Source organism: Hylobates moloch, unplaced genomic scaffold, assembly GCF_009828535.3.
Source record: "Hylobates moloch isolate HMO894 unplaced genomic scaffold, HMol_V3 SCAFFOLD_4, whole genome shotgun sequence".
In the NCBI taxonomy this organism is placed as follows: Eukaryota; Metazoa; Chordata; class Mammalia; order Primates; family Hylobatidae; genus Hylobates; species Hylobates moloch.
In genome coordinates this window covers 85,381,085-85,395,355 of record NW_026652279.1, presented here as the reverse complement: position 1 = coordinate 85,395,355, position 14,271 = coordinate 85,381,085, and the positions used below count along the sequence as shown (strand labels likewise).

Here is a 14,271-nt window from a genome sequence, read left to right as displayed (position 1 = left end):
TGGCCAGGCTCGTCTTGAACTCCTGACCTTGTGATCTACCCACCTCAGCCTCCCAAAGTGCTGGGATTACAGGCGTGAGCCACCACACCCAGCCCATTTCAGGGTTTTTATGCTAATCTGTGTAATGTGTATTTCCTTTTGCAGAGCTTTTCCTTTTGTGCCTCACATGTGCTCCTCTAATTTTATATAGTGTTAAGTAAATAATACAGGTAAACAGATGGAGCCTAAATAAATTAGGCAATGTGACTACAAACTGTAGTTTTGCAAGCGTGTAGTTCTTCATGCTGTGAACAGTTGAATCCATGGGCTCTTAAAAGATAGATAGCTTTTCTTCCAATTTTACTATATTCTATGCTTTAGCAATTTGTTCTTTCTATTCTGTCACCCTAGCATGATAGGAAAATGTTAGCAAATTAAAGCCTCTTGATATGTTAATAAATTACTCGTGCATTGTTCCCATGCTTCATTGAATTTCTTAATAGGAGCTTCTTACAAATGAGCTAGAAACCTGAGACTATCCTGTATAAAATCCATCAATAAACAAGATTTTAATGTATGAAAATATATCTTATTATATGCCTAATGGGAAAATGACATTTGAAGTATAATAATATAATTGGAAGGAAAAACTGCTATAGTGCAATATTATCGCAATGAAGAGATGTCCACTAAGAAGCACATGAAATTCTTGTAGTTATAATCAATACCACAAATGAAAATTTTAATGGAGAGTTTCTTACTCTTCAGAAGCTCAAGGAAGAATTGAAATACTTGAATGATATAACCAAGAACATTCTAAAAGATCTGTAACAACAAAAGTAGTTGTTTCGAAACAAACACTGGGAGTCCTGATCCCAGTAATAATTCTTAGTAGTGAATAATTCTAGAATTTGTTTCAATAAACATGTGGTACCCCAAATACTTTTTATATTCTTTACTATATGAAAGAATTAAGAAACTATGAAATTCACAATGCCAAAAAAAATAAATATTTATTTTCTTTCTTTATACCACCACATTACACAGGCTTCATGAAATTCTGTGTTGTATCAGTTGGGAAACTTTTGAATGAAAGTTTCAGAAAACACAGCTGAAAGTGCCTTGAACAATAGTGGGAATCGGGGAAAAAAAAATCAAGAGGTTGTAACTGGAACATGAAAAGAATGTAGGCTTCGCTCAAGTATTTGTTTCTCTGTCATATGTTGTGCAAATTTAAGATGTTTTCTAAATTCTCTGAACTTGTTTTCTCATCTTTAAAATGAGCGCAGTCATACTTACATAATAGGGTTGTTGAAAGATTTTAACACCGTAAAGTAGTTAAGGCACCTGGTATAATGCCTGACACACAAGTGGCATTCAGTGAGTGGCAGTGACAAAGCAAATTTCCATAATTGTCATTTGAGGGTTCACTATCTTTGGTATGATTGACAAAAACCTAGTGAAGTTTATTTGATTCCTCTGATTTATGTTTTATTCTAATAAAATTAAAAAATAATGCCATTTAATAAAATATTTTTAATTCAATAAATAATTCTGTTTTACCATCTATTTAAGTTATCAAATTATCAAAACTGTAACATCAAAACACTAAGGTTATATTAAATGTTTATTAGAACTTTAGATGCACATTTATTTGGACTAAAATATTTTATATTTGTAATATTCTTACTTGTTCTTTGGCCCACTTCATTGAACATTTGAAGAGCACAGGAGCAAAAAAAAAGTTCTTTATCAGTAAGATTTTTTAGACCTCTCATTTGATTAGACATCACAGGTTCAAGTTTTATTTATTATGTGTACAGGTTAGAGGCTATGTTTATTGTTTAACATGAGGGTCAGCAGATGAAACAATCTGCCTTTGACCTATCTTTTCAACACCAACCAACAGTAGGTTTAGAGATTTCCTCCCCACCCCATTTATATAGGTATTCCTTATGGAGATGTAACCTTATGGTGAAATCTATCTTACAACATGATATATGCTAGCGCTTCAGTTATTTACATATACTCATATGAACTCGACTCTTAAATTACAGTGGTTACATGACTTTGACGTGAAGCACAGTCTCTGCTCATTAAAGTGTGAATAGAATTTTCCTATTTCCCAGTCATGCCCTCTGATAAGTGAAATAGTTTCATCACAAAACCAAGTCCTACTAATATTGACATGAACATAAGACATCACATACACACACCCATTCATCGAGTGGAAAAAATATATTTTGTTAACGCAGGAATTGTTTGACTGACAGATGATGATAAGCATAACCATTTTCCCAAATTATTATGCCACTTAATAAAAGGAAGTGATAATGCCTTGAGGCTTTGAAATGTGATAATGCAAATGGATGCACTGAAGTGTGAATACTTTTCAACCATCCACCCTCAATACTACCGAATGTCTATCTACCACACAGAAAAGAGTTTATATTGGTCAGGTGGGGAATGCACCACTCAGCAATCTAGAGCAAGTTGGGTTTGTTGTTGTTGTTGTTGTTTTCGAGACGGAGTCTCCCTCTGTCGCCCAGGCTGGAGTGCGGTGGCATGATCTTGGCTCACTGCAGTCTCCACTAGAGCAAGTTTCTATGGCTGTTTTATTTTTCTTTTTCACCATAAGTTAACAACATCTAAAATGAAATTAATTCCATTTACTTGATTATAATCTACCTAATGCTTAATTTTAAACAACAAAACATGAAGTATGGGCAAAACTACTAGGTCTGTTAGTAGTAGTTAGGATGATATAAAACTAAAAGATAAAAGTGTGAATGTGTAAATTTAATTATATACCATCTGCCAAATAACCCTGCTGCCAAATTTGAAATAACTTGTTTCAATGTATGTTGAATGCTGCCTTAACATATAATCCACAGTATGTTGAAAATGGTTTTCATTAGACTTGCTAATATGGCAGTGCTGAGGGACAAGGTATGGATAGGCAGTGTTTGGATACTGTTTTAAACTCATGGGATATTCATTTATTTAAATTAATACTTTCATTCATTCACTCATTCTTTCATTACACAAGCATTTATTGCCAACCTACTCTGTGCCAGACACTGGAGATACAAAGGCAATAAGACTTAGTCCATACCTTTAAGAAGTTAGTCATTTTTTTGTTTACCCGGTGACATATTAAGATATTCTCCTTCTAATTGAAAAAATGGAAGAACCAAGAAAAGTGCAACTAAAAAGGTAGACTTCACAGACACTGGTAACCAGAAATAGTGTTTTTGTGTTTGTTTATATCTCCACTGTTGCTTGTTGGAGACATAATAGGGTGACAGGGAGCTTTATAGATTTATACAGAACTTCCAAAGCAGTCCTAGGCTCTGTTTGCTTATACTAAATGTCTATCCTCTTTTCTTGTTCCTTCCCACTTAGCCAGCTGAATCACCCTTTCAGAAAAAGAGAGGGAAAAAAATCCTATAGAGCCCGTTCTGCTTTGAAAATTTTAGGCTGTTAAAGAAACTGAAAACAGCAGGAACACTGTTTAGTGTATGCTCTTAGAAGAATCCTATCTATGGAAAGGAAAAGAGAGCCTGCTTTATGCACTTTAATTTCACCAGCCACATGTCACCTCGGTGTCTAAACCACAGCATTATCATGCAAAACTAGGCCAAATTCAGTCTCCTTTAACCTTTCTTTCGAGCTGAAACAGAATAGTAAGCAGTTAGAAGTGATCTTGAAACTAATTTGTAGCCCCATCACTATCCTTCTACTTAATACCTGGAAAACTTCTCGAACTGACACATGAAGATTTAAGATGCTCCAGTGTTTGTAGGTGAAAGTGTTCACTTTTCACTAAGATATATAAACCTAATTTTCTTAGGAACTGTCTTGGGGTAATGATAATAATAATAATAGCCAATATTTTGTATGTGTTTATTATATGCCAGGCATTGTGCTAAGCATCTTACATGGATTTTCTTGCTTTACCCTCACAACGCTATGATGAATTGCACTGGTTATATAGATTGCATTTTCTTCCATTTGTTACCTATTATTTCTCCATAATACATAGGTAGGATATTCTTTAAAAAAAAAAAAAAAAAAAAGTTATTTTTAATTTTTTTTTCAAAATCCCTTTACCCTTTTTAAAACCCCCTGGATTTTTTTAAAAAAAAAAAAAAAAAAAAAAAAAAAAACAAAGAAGGAAAGAAAAAGAAAAAAGAAAAACTCTCCCTATTATCCAGTAAAAATGAGTTCTTTTAAAATATCCTGCACAATGCTCAGTCATGTCAGATATGAGTACAGGAGTCAAAAGAAATGTGGTCAGTGAGTCATTCCAAACCTCCAAAGCTTTCGGTCCTATGTGGGACTAGCATTCCTATGAAAGTGCTTAAGGCTGGGTGTGGTGGCTCATGCCTGTAATCCCAGCACTTTGGGAGGAAGTCAGGAGGATTGCTTGAGGCCAGGAGTCTGAGACCAACCTGAGCAGCATAGCCAAACCCTGTCTCTACAAAAAATTAAATTAAAAAAATAAAGTGCTAATCGATTTTTTTTTTTTTTTTGAGTTTCACTCTTGTTGCCCAGGCTGAAGTGCAATGGTGCAATCTTGGCTCCCTGCAACCTGCACCTCCCAGGCTCAAGCAATTCTCCTGCCTCAGCCTCCCCAGTAGCTGGGATTAAAGGCGTGCACCACCACGCCTGGCTGATTTTTGTATTTTTAGTAGAGATGGGGTTTCACCATGTGCGCCAGGCTGCTCTCGAACTCCTGATCCACCCGCCTCGGCCTCCCAAAGTGTGGGGATTATCGGCGTGAGCCACCACGCCCGGCCAAGTGCTAATAGATTTTGCTGATCAAATTGCAACTTTAGATCAAAGATTATCTTTCTTCATAATATGCTCAATTCCATCCTATGAAAAACTATAAAAAGAAACATATTTAATTAATAGAAAAATATAATCTTAACACTTCTCTTTATTAATGTTTCATGACTTCAGGTTCTGTTCCTTAATAATGTATTTGAAAATTGTGTACTGATTTGCTGAAGTTCATCTGATGACAAAAGGCCATATTAAGGCAATTAACAGTATAAAATTGCAAAGGGAATGTTTAATCCACACTTAGGAGAACACAATTTTAACATATTTTAGAGAAACAAATTTTCAAGTCATTTAAAGCATTCTTATTTAGAACAACCCAAAACATAGGAAAGACTTGGATTGATTGGAAAGGTTTTGCTTGTTTTTGTACTCTATTTTAGTTGATTTTGACTTTACTATGAAAATTTTTAAACAAAGAAAAAGTACCAATTCCTAATAACAATACCCATTAACCAATACCTACACGTTATTGACAGTTTAGCTTTTATTGGTTTACTGAAGTATTTTTAAATAAATTAAATATATCATACTTTACCCCTAAATATTTCAGTATGAAAAATAGTATTTTCCCATATAATCAGATCACCATGATTACATCTAACAAAACTTATGACAGTTCCCTAATATTATCTAACACTGTGCCTATAATCAAGCTTTTCTAATTATCTCCCATGTGTCTTAAAAATTGTTTTGCTTAAGCCAGGATTCAGTCAGCGACTACACAGTACATCTGATTCTTCTGTCTTATTTGTCTAAAGGTTAGAATAACTCCCAGCCACCCTAACACCCCCACCTTTTTTTCATGATATTGACTCATTTAAGAGAGCATGCCAGTTATCTTATAGAACATAACAAATAACAGCCAATATTTTGCATGTGTTTATTATATGCCAATGCTAGGCTTCTGAATTTGTCTTTTTGTTCCTCATGTTGTCATTTAACTTGCTGTAACTAGTAAGGTTTTGATGTATTCCGATTCAAATATCAATGAAGATTGATAATAGAAGTTTTTTGTTTTGTTTTGTTTTGTTTTGTTTTGAGACGTTGTCTCACTTTGTCACCGAGGCTGGAGTGCGGTGGTGCAATCTTGGCTCACTACAACTTCCGCCTCCCAGATTCAGGCAATTCTCCTGCCTCAGCCTCCCAAGTAGCTGGGATTACATGTGCCCACCTCCATGCCTGGCTAATTTTTGTGTTTTTAGTAGAGATGGGGTTTCATCATGTTGGCCAGGCTGATCTTGAACTCCTGGCCTCAAAGTGATCTACCCAACTTGGTCTCCCAAACTGCTGGGATTACAGGCATGAGCCACTGCCCTGGCCAATAATAGAAATTTATATTTGGAAATATTTGGTCAATAACACTAGCCAAAATATAGTTACTATAGTTAATTTAAATTTATCAAAGTTAAAATGTTCACATATGAAATATATTTCTGGGTCATATAATTCTAAAAGCCATCTAAAATTATCTCTATGAGATAAACCAAATTCATGATTAAACAGCAAAAAAAGAGTATATAGGGAAGACTAAAGTCTCCACATTCTCACTGGCCAGAGACAACTATTGATATACTGTCATGTATATTTTTCAAAAAATAAATTATACAAAGTAGAATTACTTGATCAAAACTACATGATTGTTTTAAATATTACCAATTTTCCCCAAAAGAAATTTATACTGATTTATTTGCCAACAGCATTATGAGATACCATGTTTTCCAATACTGAGTATTATAAAACTTAACAATTTTTGACAATCTAGTTAATAAAAATAGTTTTTGTTTGACATTTTAACAATTGTGAGTGTACTTACAACTTTCGATTACATATAATAGAAAGTCAACTTATACTGGCTTTAATTTAAAATAAAAATTTTATTAGCCCATATAACTGAGAAATCCAGGGATGGATCAGTTCAGGAAAACTGCATCCAGGTGCTCACCAGAATTATCAGGACACCTCTGTTACTTGTCTACATTGGCTTCATTCTCAAACAGGCTTCCCGGTGTTACAGTAATGATGTCTTTGTAACCCCGCTAGAAAAAGAACTTTTCCCAGATGCAGCAAAGTTTCATCCGATCAAGTTGAATTACGTGCCCATTTCTGCTGCAGTCATAGTGCCAATGTGAATAAAATATTATGATTGACAGGTCTAGATCCCATGCCCACCCAGGGAGTCAGGTAGCGAGATCAGCTCACCAGCATCAGGTAGACCAAGAGTGGGGAAGGAATGGTTCACAAAGGAAGAAGGCATAATGAATGCTAAACAGAAAAAATGAATATATATCCATTACATTGTAGGAACTGGTACTATTTTTTCTTATAGATATTGGAAATTGGCATTTATTATTCTGTGAATTGCCTATTCATCATATCATTTCCTCATCTATTTAATTAGATTGTTCATTAGCTTCTTATTGATTTGTAAGAGCACATTTTTAAGGAAACTAGCTCTTATGTGCTATGAATATTTTTCACTTTGTTATGTCTTTCAATTTTTGCATAAAATTTTTTTCTAAAATTTCCACATGGAAATTTTATATAATATTGTATAATTGGGTTAATCAGTCTTCATTCATTTAGCATTTATTGCTCGCTTAAAAAGGTTCAGGTACTGTAGGTGTGAGAATAAAGAGATGAATAAAAGACAGGGAGTTTCTTCGAAGGGCTACACTACTGGGTTAAAAAGGTTAGAAAGTTGCCTATTACCAGATGGTGTCATGTAAGGCTTTACAGATGCAATTTGAAAAACCTCCAAAAGAATGAGTTGAAGTTCCTTAGATAAAAAGGGAGCCCGGGAATTTACTTGAGCACAGAAGTGTCTGTAGGTATGATTTCTATGTTGTCGTAACAGAATTTTCAGAATGATGACAGGTAGTTCATGACTGAAAAAACAAAAAAGGTAAGAACTCTCAAAGCCTCTTCTAAGGATTTTCAAGCCCTTGATTACAAAAGATAACAAGATAACTTAGATATGTTAGAAGTTCATGTCTTAAAAGTATTGAGATAACTAAAAGCTATCGTTAGAAGCCAGACAAATGATTCGGATGTACCCAGCTTCAAGCTGTATCTAGCACAGAGCTGCAGCTGGTTCTGTAAAACGTCTAGCCACTGACCAGCAAGGTGATCGTCATTTGACTTTTCTTCAGTGTACTCATTTGTAAGAGATTTGGTCAAGTAGACCTGAATGTTTCCTTCCATTTCTGTGACTCTATGAGGAATGAGGAATTAAGTAGGAAATTATGAAAGAAAAAAGTCACATCAAGGGCCGGGCATACTGGCTCATACCTGTAATACCAGCACTTTGGGAGGCCAAGGCAGACGGATCACTTGAGGACAGGAGTTCAAGACCAGCCTGGGTAGCATAGTGAGATTCCATCTCTATTGAAAAATAAAGTCACATTAAGATCAGAATTTCATATTTAGCAATGAGAAAGCAGTGCAGTAATGTGGAATGTGGAGACCCAGGTACCTATTTCCTCCTCATGAAATTAGGTTCATAGTGAATGCCTTGCTGTCCTCAGAGACTTATGAAAATCCGTCTAGAAAATGGATGTGAAGACAATATGTTATACAAATATATAGTATCATCAGCAGTTGTAATAGCAGTAGTGAACTCTTGAACATTTTATGTGTGCAGGTTTGAGTATTCCTTATCCATAATGCTTGGGACCAGAAGTGTTTCAGACTTCAGATTGTTTCAGATTTCAGAATATTTGCATATACACAATGAGATAGCTTGGGAACAGATCCACGTCTAAACAAAAAATTATTTCATTTCGTATACACCATATTCCATACAGCCTGCAGGTCATCTTATGCAGTTTTTTTTTTTAACAATTTTGTACATGAAATAAAGTTTGTGTTAAGTACATATGTGTGGAATTTTCCACTTATGGTGTCATGTTGGCATGCAAAAAGTTTTGGAATTTGGAGCATTCCAGATGCCAAATTTTTGGATTAGGGATGCTCAACCTATATAACACTAGAGTCCTAGTACCATTTTCAGTTTTTTATGTTATATTAGAATTCAGTGTTATTGACATTGCTTTAACTAGGCCTCTGATTTCTCCTTGACAAACTTTTTTTCTTGAAAATTATAATGTAGTTTGATGACATTGACCATTCATCAGATCAATCCACATTTATTTATTTGTATTTGTTTAAATCAATAACTCTGTGCTCAGACTTTTATGTTCTCTAAAAGTTCTTCTGATGTCTTATATAATACCATTTATCCAATGTTTTATTTATATAATTTTTGCAATCATTTTTACTTATTAAATTTATATATTTTATACCTGTTCTAAGAAAAGGACTTGGTACAATATGCAGGTTTTAAAAGATAGAAAAATATTGATAAATCAAGGCTAAGATGACAGATAGAGAAAACAGCAAAATGAAACTAAAGAAAAAGTTAGCATGCAGAAATACACACCAAATACATACCAGAAGGTTTCAAAGTACAATCTAAGGTATTGCATCTAAACAAGTTGTTTTAAAAACAAAAGAAGTATGTATTTCTCATAAAAAATTTAAAAAATAAAGAGAAACACTGGAATAAACACATTTAAACAATTATATTTACCATAGTATTTATCAGAGCCTTAAGATCACGTAAATCCCCACAAACATCTGGGAGGATTTTTGTTTCATGTAATAAAGTCACAAAGGTTTTTATTTTTAGGAAAACCAAGCTTTCTGTGGCACTGAAGTTTAAGACAGATGTGATAAGAGTAGAGAAAATTCTCAGCATTATTTCTTCACTAACTACAGTAGTGTTTCATGTGAACATCCTAATGCTACACCTGTAATTTCCCGTAAATTTTGTAAGGAATGCACATTTTTGTACATTAGTCACTTCTTTGATTCTTTGATATTGGAAATAGTGCCTTTTTGCAAGCTATGTAGGCTTTTTAGCAGTTTTAAAAACTGAATTATAATAATAAAGTTTTACAGGGATAGAAATTTTTTCATTTTTGCATTTTTTGCACGATTTTTTCCTATTTGTTAAAGTGTTCACCTGTAACATAAAAACTAAAAAAGACAAAACAGCAATAAATCTAAAAACAGGCTTTAAACTTTCAGTTAAACTTTTGTATATGGTAACACTTAAAAAGTGCAGAAGTCGCTATATCCAAATGCCCATTGTTTGACAGAAAAGGAAACTATTTATTGATATAGTAACTATGATGAAAATTGAAAAATATTGCAAAGTAAATTTATAAATTTTATTAAGTGTAGCCTTACCTTTTGACCAGAATTCTTACCATATTCATCTGCCAAAATCAAATGATATTGACATTGCAGTATTTGCTAAATTTTTTTTTTTTTTTTTTTTTTTAGGAGGCGGGGTCTCTCTTTGTCCCAGGCTGGAGTGCAGTGGTGCAATCTCGGCCTACTAAACGTTCCTCCTCCCGGGTTCCCGCCATTCTCCCGCCTCAGCGTCTCTGAGTAGCTGGGACTACAGGCGCCCGCCACCACGCCCGGCTAATTTTTTTGTATTTTTAGTAGAGACGGGGTTTCACCGTGGTCTTGATCTCCTGACCTCGTGATCCGCCCGCCTCGGCCTCCCAAAGTGCTGGGATTACAAGCGTGAGCCACCGTGCCCGGCTAACATTTTTAAAGTATAACAAACTGACAACCTTGTCATTATGTAGGTAAGTAGGTAATTAATTGATAGATGGATAAATATGATATGATAGTTATCTATTAGGATCTCTTAAGAAAATATGTCATCTATGACCAAATTCTTATTTCCCCAAACATTTTGAAGCTTTTTGCTTTCTAATTATTTATTGCTGTTTGACTATTAGAAGCAAAACGATAGAAAAATATTAAGTATAAAGCAAATCACTTACATTGTGTTTCATAAAAGTCATGTCTAACCTTATTAGGTAAAAATTCAAAATTAGAAATACATTTTAAGAAGTTACTAATGGAGGCACATACAGACTTTAATACTGTGCAGCTGTTTCCTACAAAGCATTACTCTGTAAAACACTGCAATAACATGACTTTGATGAAACTTGTGTAAAATAAAAAATATAAGTATTTACTTTTCCTTTTCCAGAAGTATAGGAGAAGATTGGAAAAGATTAGAGGAAGAGACATGCTCCTTTTTAAAGAATGTTTTGTGAGATTTTACAGGACAAACAATATCAGATAAGATCAAACCTTAGGGATTGCACAGACATTTTATGCATGTGAGAGGTCTATTAGCATATTCACAACAGAACAAAGTATTAAACATTTTCAGTGCTTTGAAAAATATACTGAGTTAGAAAAACATATCTGAACATCTAGTAAAGTATAAAATATGCAGGTAATTTTAAATGAAAAACTCATTACTTTGGGCCAGGTGCAGTGGCTCACGCCTATTATCCCAGCACTTTGGGAGGCCAAGGCGGGCAGATCACGAGGTCAGGAGATCGAGACCATCCTGGCTAACATGGTGAAACCCCATCTCTACTAAAAATACCAAAAATTAGCTGGGTGTGGTGGTAGACGCCTGTAGTCCCAGCTACTCGGGAGGCTGAGGCAGGAGAATGGCGTGAACCCAGGAGGCAGAGCTTGCAGTGAGCCCAGATCGTGCCACTGTACTCCAGCCTGGGCAACAGTGTGAGACTCCGTCTCAAAAAAATAAACAAATAAAATAAAAAATAAAAAACTCATTACTTCAATTCCATAACAGACCTTACATTCATTTCACTTTATAACAGTTACTTTTACCAATAATGTAATTATGTTGTTTTAAATATTATTAAGATTTTATGTAATGTTTAACAAAATTACATTGCCTTTTTTACACCTATCTAAAGAGATTTGAGAGATAATGAAATTTAACACAATAAAGTTTAAACCTTAGAACTTTTTTAAAAATCTAAATTTTTATACTGTCATACTTTGTTTTACAAAATGAAGACAAAAAAGTTTAGGAACCTTAAAATATTAACACTTTTGTGCATGAAAAATACAGCTTTTATATAAATAAATTGTCGCATCTTTGTTAATCGTAATTAAAGTTAACAAAAAATGAACATAATTTACAAATAATTTAAATATTCAGGATAAGCACCCTTGCAAATAAGAGTTTATTATGGAAATTCTAACAGACTTTTTACTGTTGATGACCTCATTGTGTTATTTGAATTAGTCTCCTGAGGCCAAAAGAAAAGGCTCATAACAATTTATAAATGAATCTTCCTCTCTTGTGTAACATTACGTGTCCCATTGGAACACTAATTTTCTACTACTTCTCTTGTTAAAATTAAGCCTTCAAGGGATCTTCGTGGTTAATTACAAATATTAAATTTTGAAATAAAGTAGTTAGACATTGTACTTAGTACTTTTGTTTTCTCTATAAACATACTGAATTTATAGTATGCATCTTAAATCAAAATAATGTGCTTATTTGATACCATAAGCACGGACTCTGTATACCATTAATCCAACATTAGACAAAAACTTAAGCTACGGCAGTTTGCTATTTCAAATCATGAAGATGGTATGCTGGAAATTCCTAATGATTAGATGTGCTAAAATTTTGAGACTGTGATGCAATTAAGCACATGCTTTTTGAAGACATCAGTATAGGGATTAGCATCATAATCAGTAAATAGGGTGGTGGTACTGATAGGAGAGGTCTTAGTGGCCTTAGCAAAATGCTTGCCAGGGAATCTGAATTTCCTGGATTATTCCATCACCCTTAGGTGTGTAGTTTAACAATAAAAAGGACAGTTGTTCCATCTGTATACTAACAGAATGAGACTAACGTTCTATCAGGCTTCCATATGGAGGGTTGTCTTTAACACTCTGGGTAACTGGCTGTTAAGACAAGGTTTTCACTAATATGGTTGTCAGATGGTCAATCTCTTCACCTTCTCTCCATTGGGGTTCCTGTATTCCAAGCTAAGTTTTCATTATGTAGCTTATTAAGTAGAAGGAAAATAACAAAACTGTTGGTGTGGCCTTAACAGTTTAAACTAGATCACCTCTGATAATCTAGTTCACAAAAACTTGGTAAAGTCTAGAAACTTTGTACTATGAATTATCCTCTTGGGCAGTTTTTAACAAGTGTAATGATTTGTAATTAATATCAAAATCCAGTATGGTTAAAATATAATATAAAATAATGTATTTATGCTGTATGGCTAAAATGAATTAACAGTGAAATACTGAAAGTATAAAGATTTATTATCTAGGATATCTAATATGACTGTATTAAACAAAATATTTTTTTTTCTTTTAATAGCCAATTGGTGCTTTGAACCCAAAGAGAGCTGTGTTTTATGCAGAGCGTTATGAGACATGGGAAGATGATCAAAGCCCACCCTACCATTATAATACCCATTATTCAACAGCAACATCTACTTTATCCTGGCTTGTTCGAATTGTGAGTATCTTCATTGAGTTAGCTTGCCTTTGGTATGTTAAAATTTTAACATAAGTAAATTAAATAAAAAGCAAATCGAATTTGATTAACAAAGATTAGAGACGAGTGAAGTAGAAATTAAAGATTCCAAAGTAGCAAAATATGAATTTCTTTTAATGAGTTGTCTCATTTGCAAAATTGGATTAGGAAGATAGTTATCTTTTGCTAGGTATTATGAGCTTAAACCAAATCAGTTGTCCAGTTATAAAGGAGCCAAAATCGAGTATATACCTTTTTTTTTTCAGTGAGAGGGTCTCTCACTCTGCCACTGAGGCTAGAGTGCAGTAGCACTATCATAGCTCACAGCAGCCTTGAACCCCTGGGCTCAAAGGATCTTCCTGCCTCAGCCTCCCGAGTAACTAGGACTACAGGCATGTAACACCTTGCGGGTCTATTTTTTTTTTTTTTAATTTCTATTCTTTTTTTTTTTGAGACAGTCTTGCTCTGTTGCCCAGGCTGGAGTGCAATGGCATGACCTTGGCTTACTGCGATCTCTGCCTCCCGGGTTCAAGTGATTCTCCTCCCTCAGCCTCCAGAGTAGTTGGGATTACAGATGCCCACCACCACACCCAGTTAATTTTTGTATTTCTAGTAGAGACGGGGTTTTGCCATGTTGGCCAGGCTGGTCTTGAATTCCTGACCTCAGGTGATCAGCCTCCCAAAATGCTAGGATTACAGGCGTGAGCCACCGCGCCAGGCCCAGCTATTGTTTTTAAACATGGGATCTCACTTTGTTCCCCAGGCTGGTCTCTCACTTTTGTTCCCCTGGGCTCAAGTGATCCTCCTGCCTTACCTCCCAAAGCACTGGGATTACAAGTGTGAGCCACCACACCTAGCCCTGGAGTGCATTCTTAATACCCACTTCCTCCTTTCTCACAAATGACGCACACTGGCACTTGCTCTCCCCCAGCCCTCTCATTCTTGTTTCTTGGGCAGCATGTTTTAAAATCAGTTTCCAAATGTTTTGAAAACCTTTTTCTGTTACTTTTCTCTTTCTCCTAAGACAT

The 14,271-nt window shown here is 34.7% G+C and overlaps 1 protein-coding gene across 7 annotated transcripts in view; it reads left to right on the top strand.

Moving 5' to 3' along the window:
* The window catches only part of NBEA (neurobeachin), a 736,578-nt gene that overhangs the window by 634,540 nt on the left and 87,767 nt on the right, over positions 1-14,271 (top strand). For all 7 annotated transcript variants that reach the window (XM_058437671.1, XM_058437670.1, XM_032150485.2 and 4 more), the window contains one exon: positions 13,085-13,225. In XM_058437671.1, coding sequence (XP_058293654.1) covers positions 13,085-13,225 — 141 coding nt within the window. The remainder of the gene's footprint in view (positions 1-13,084; positions 13,226-14,271) is intronic.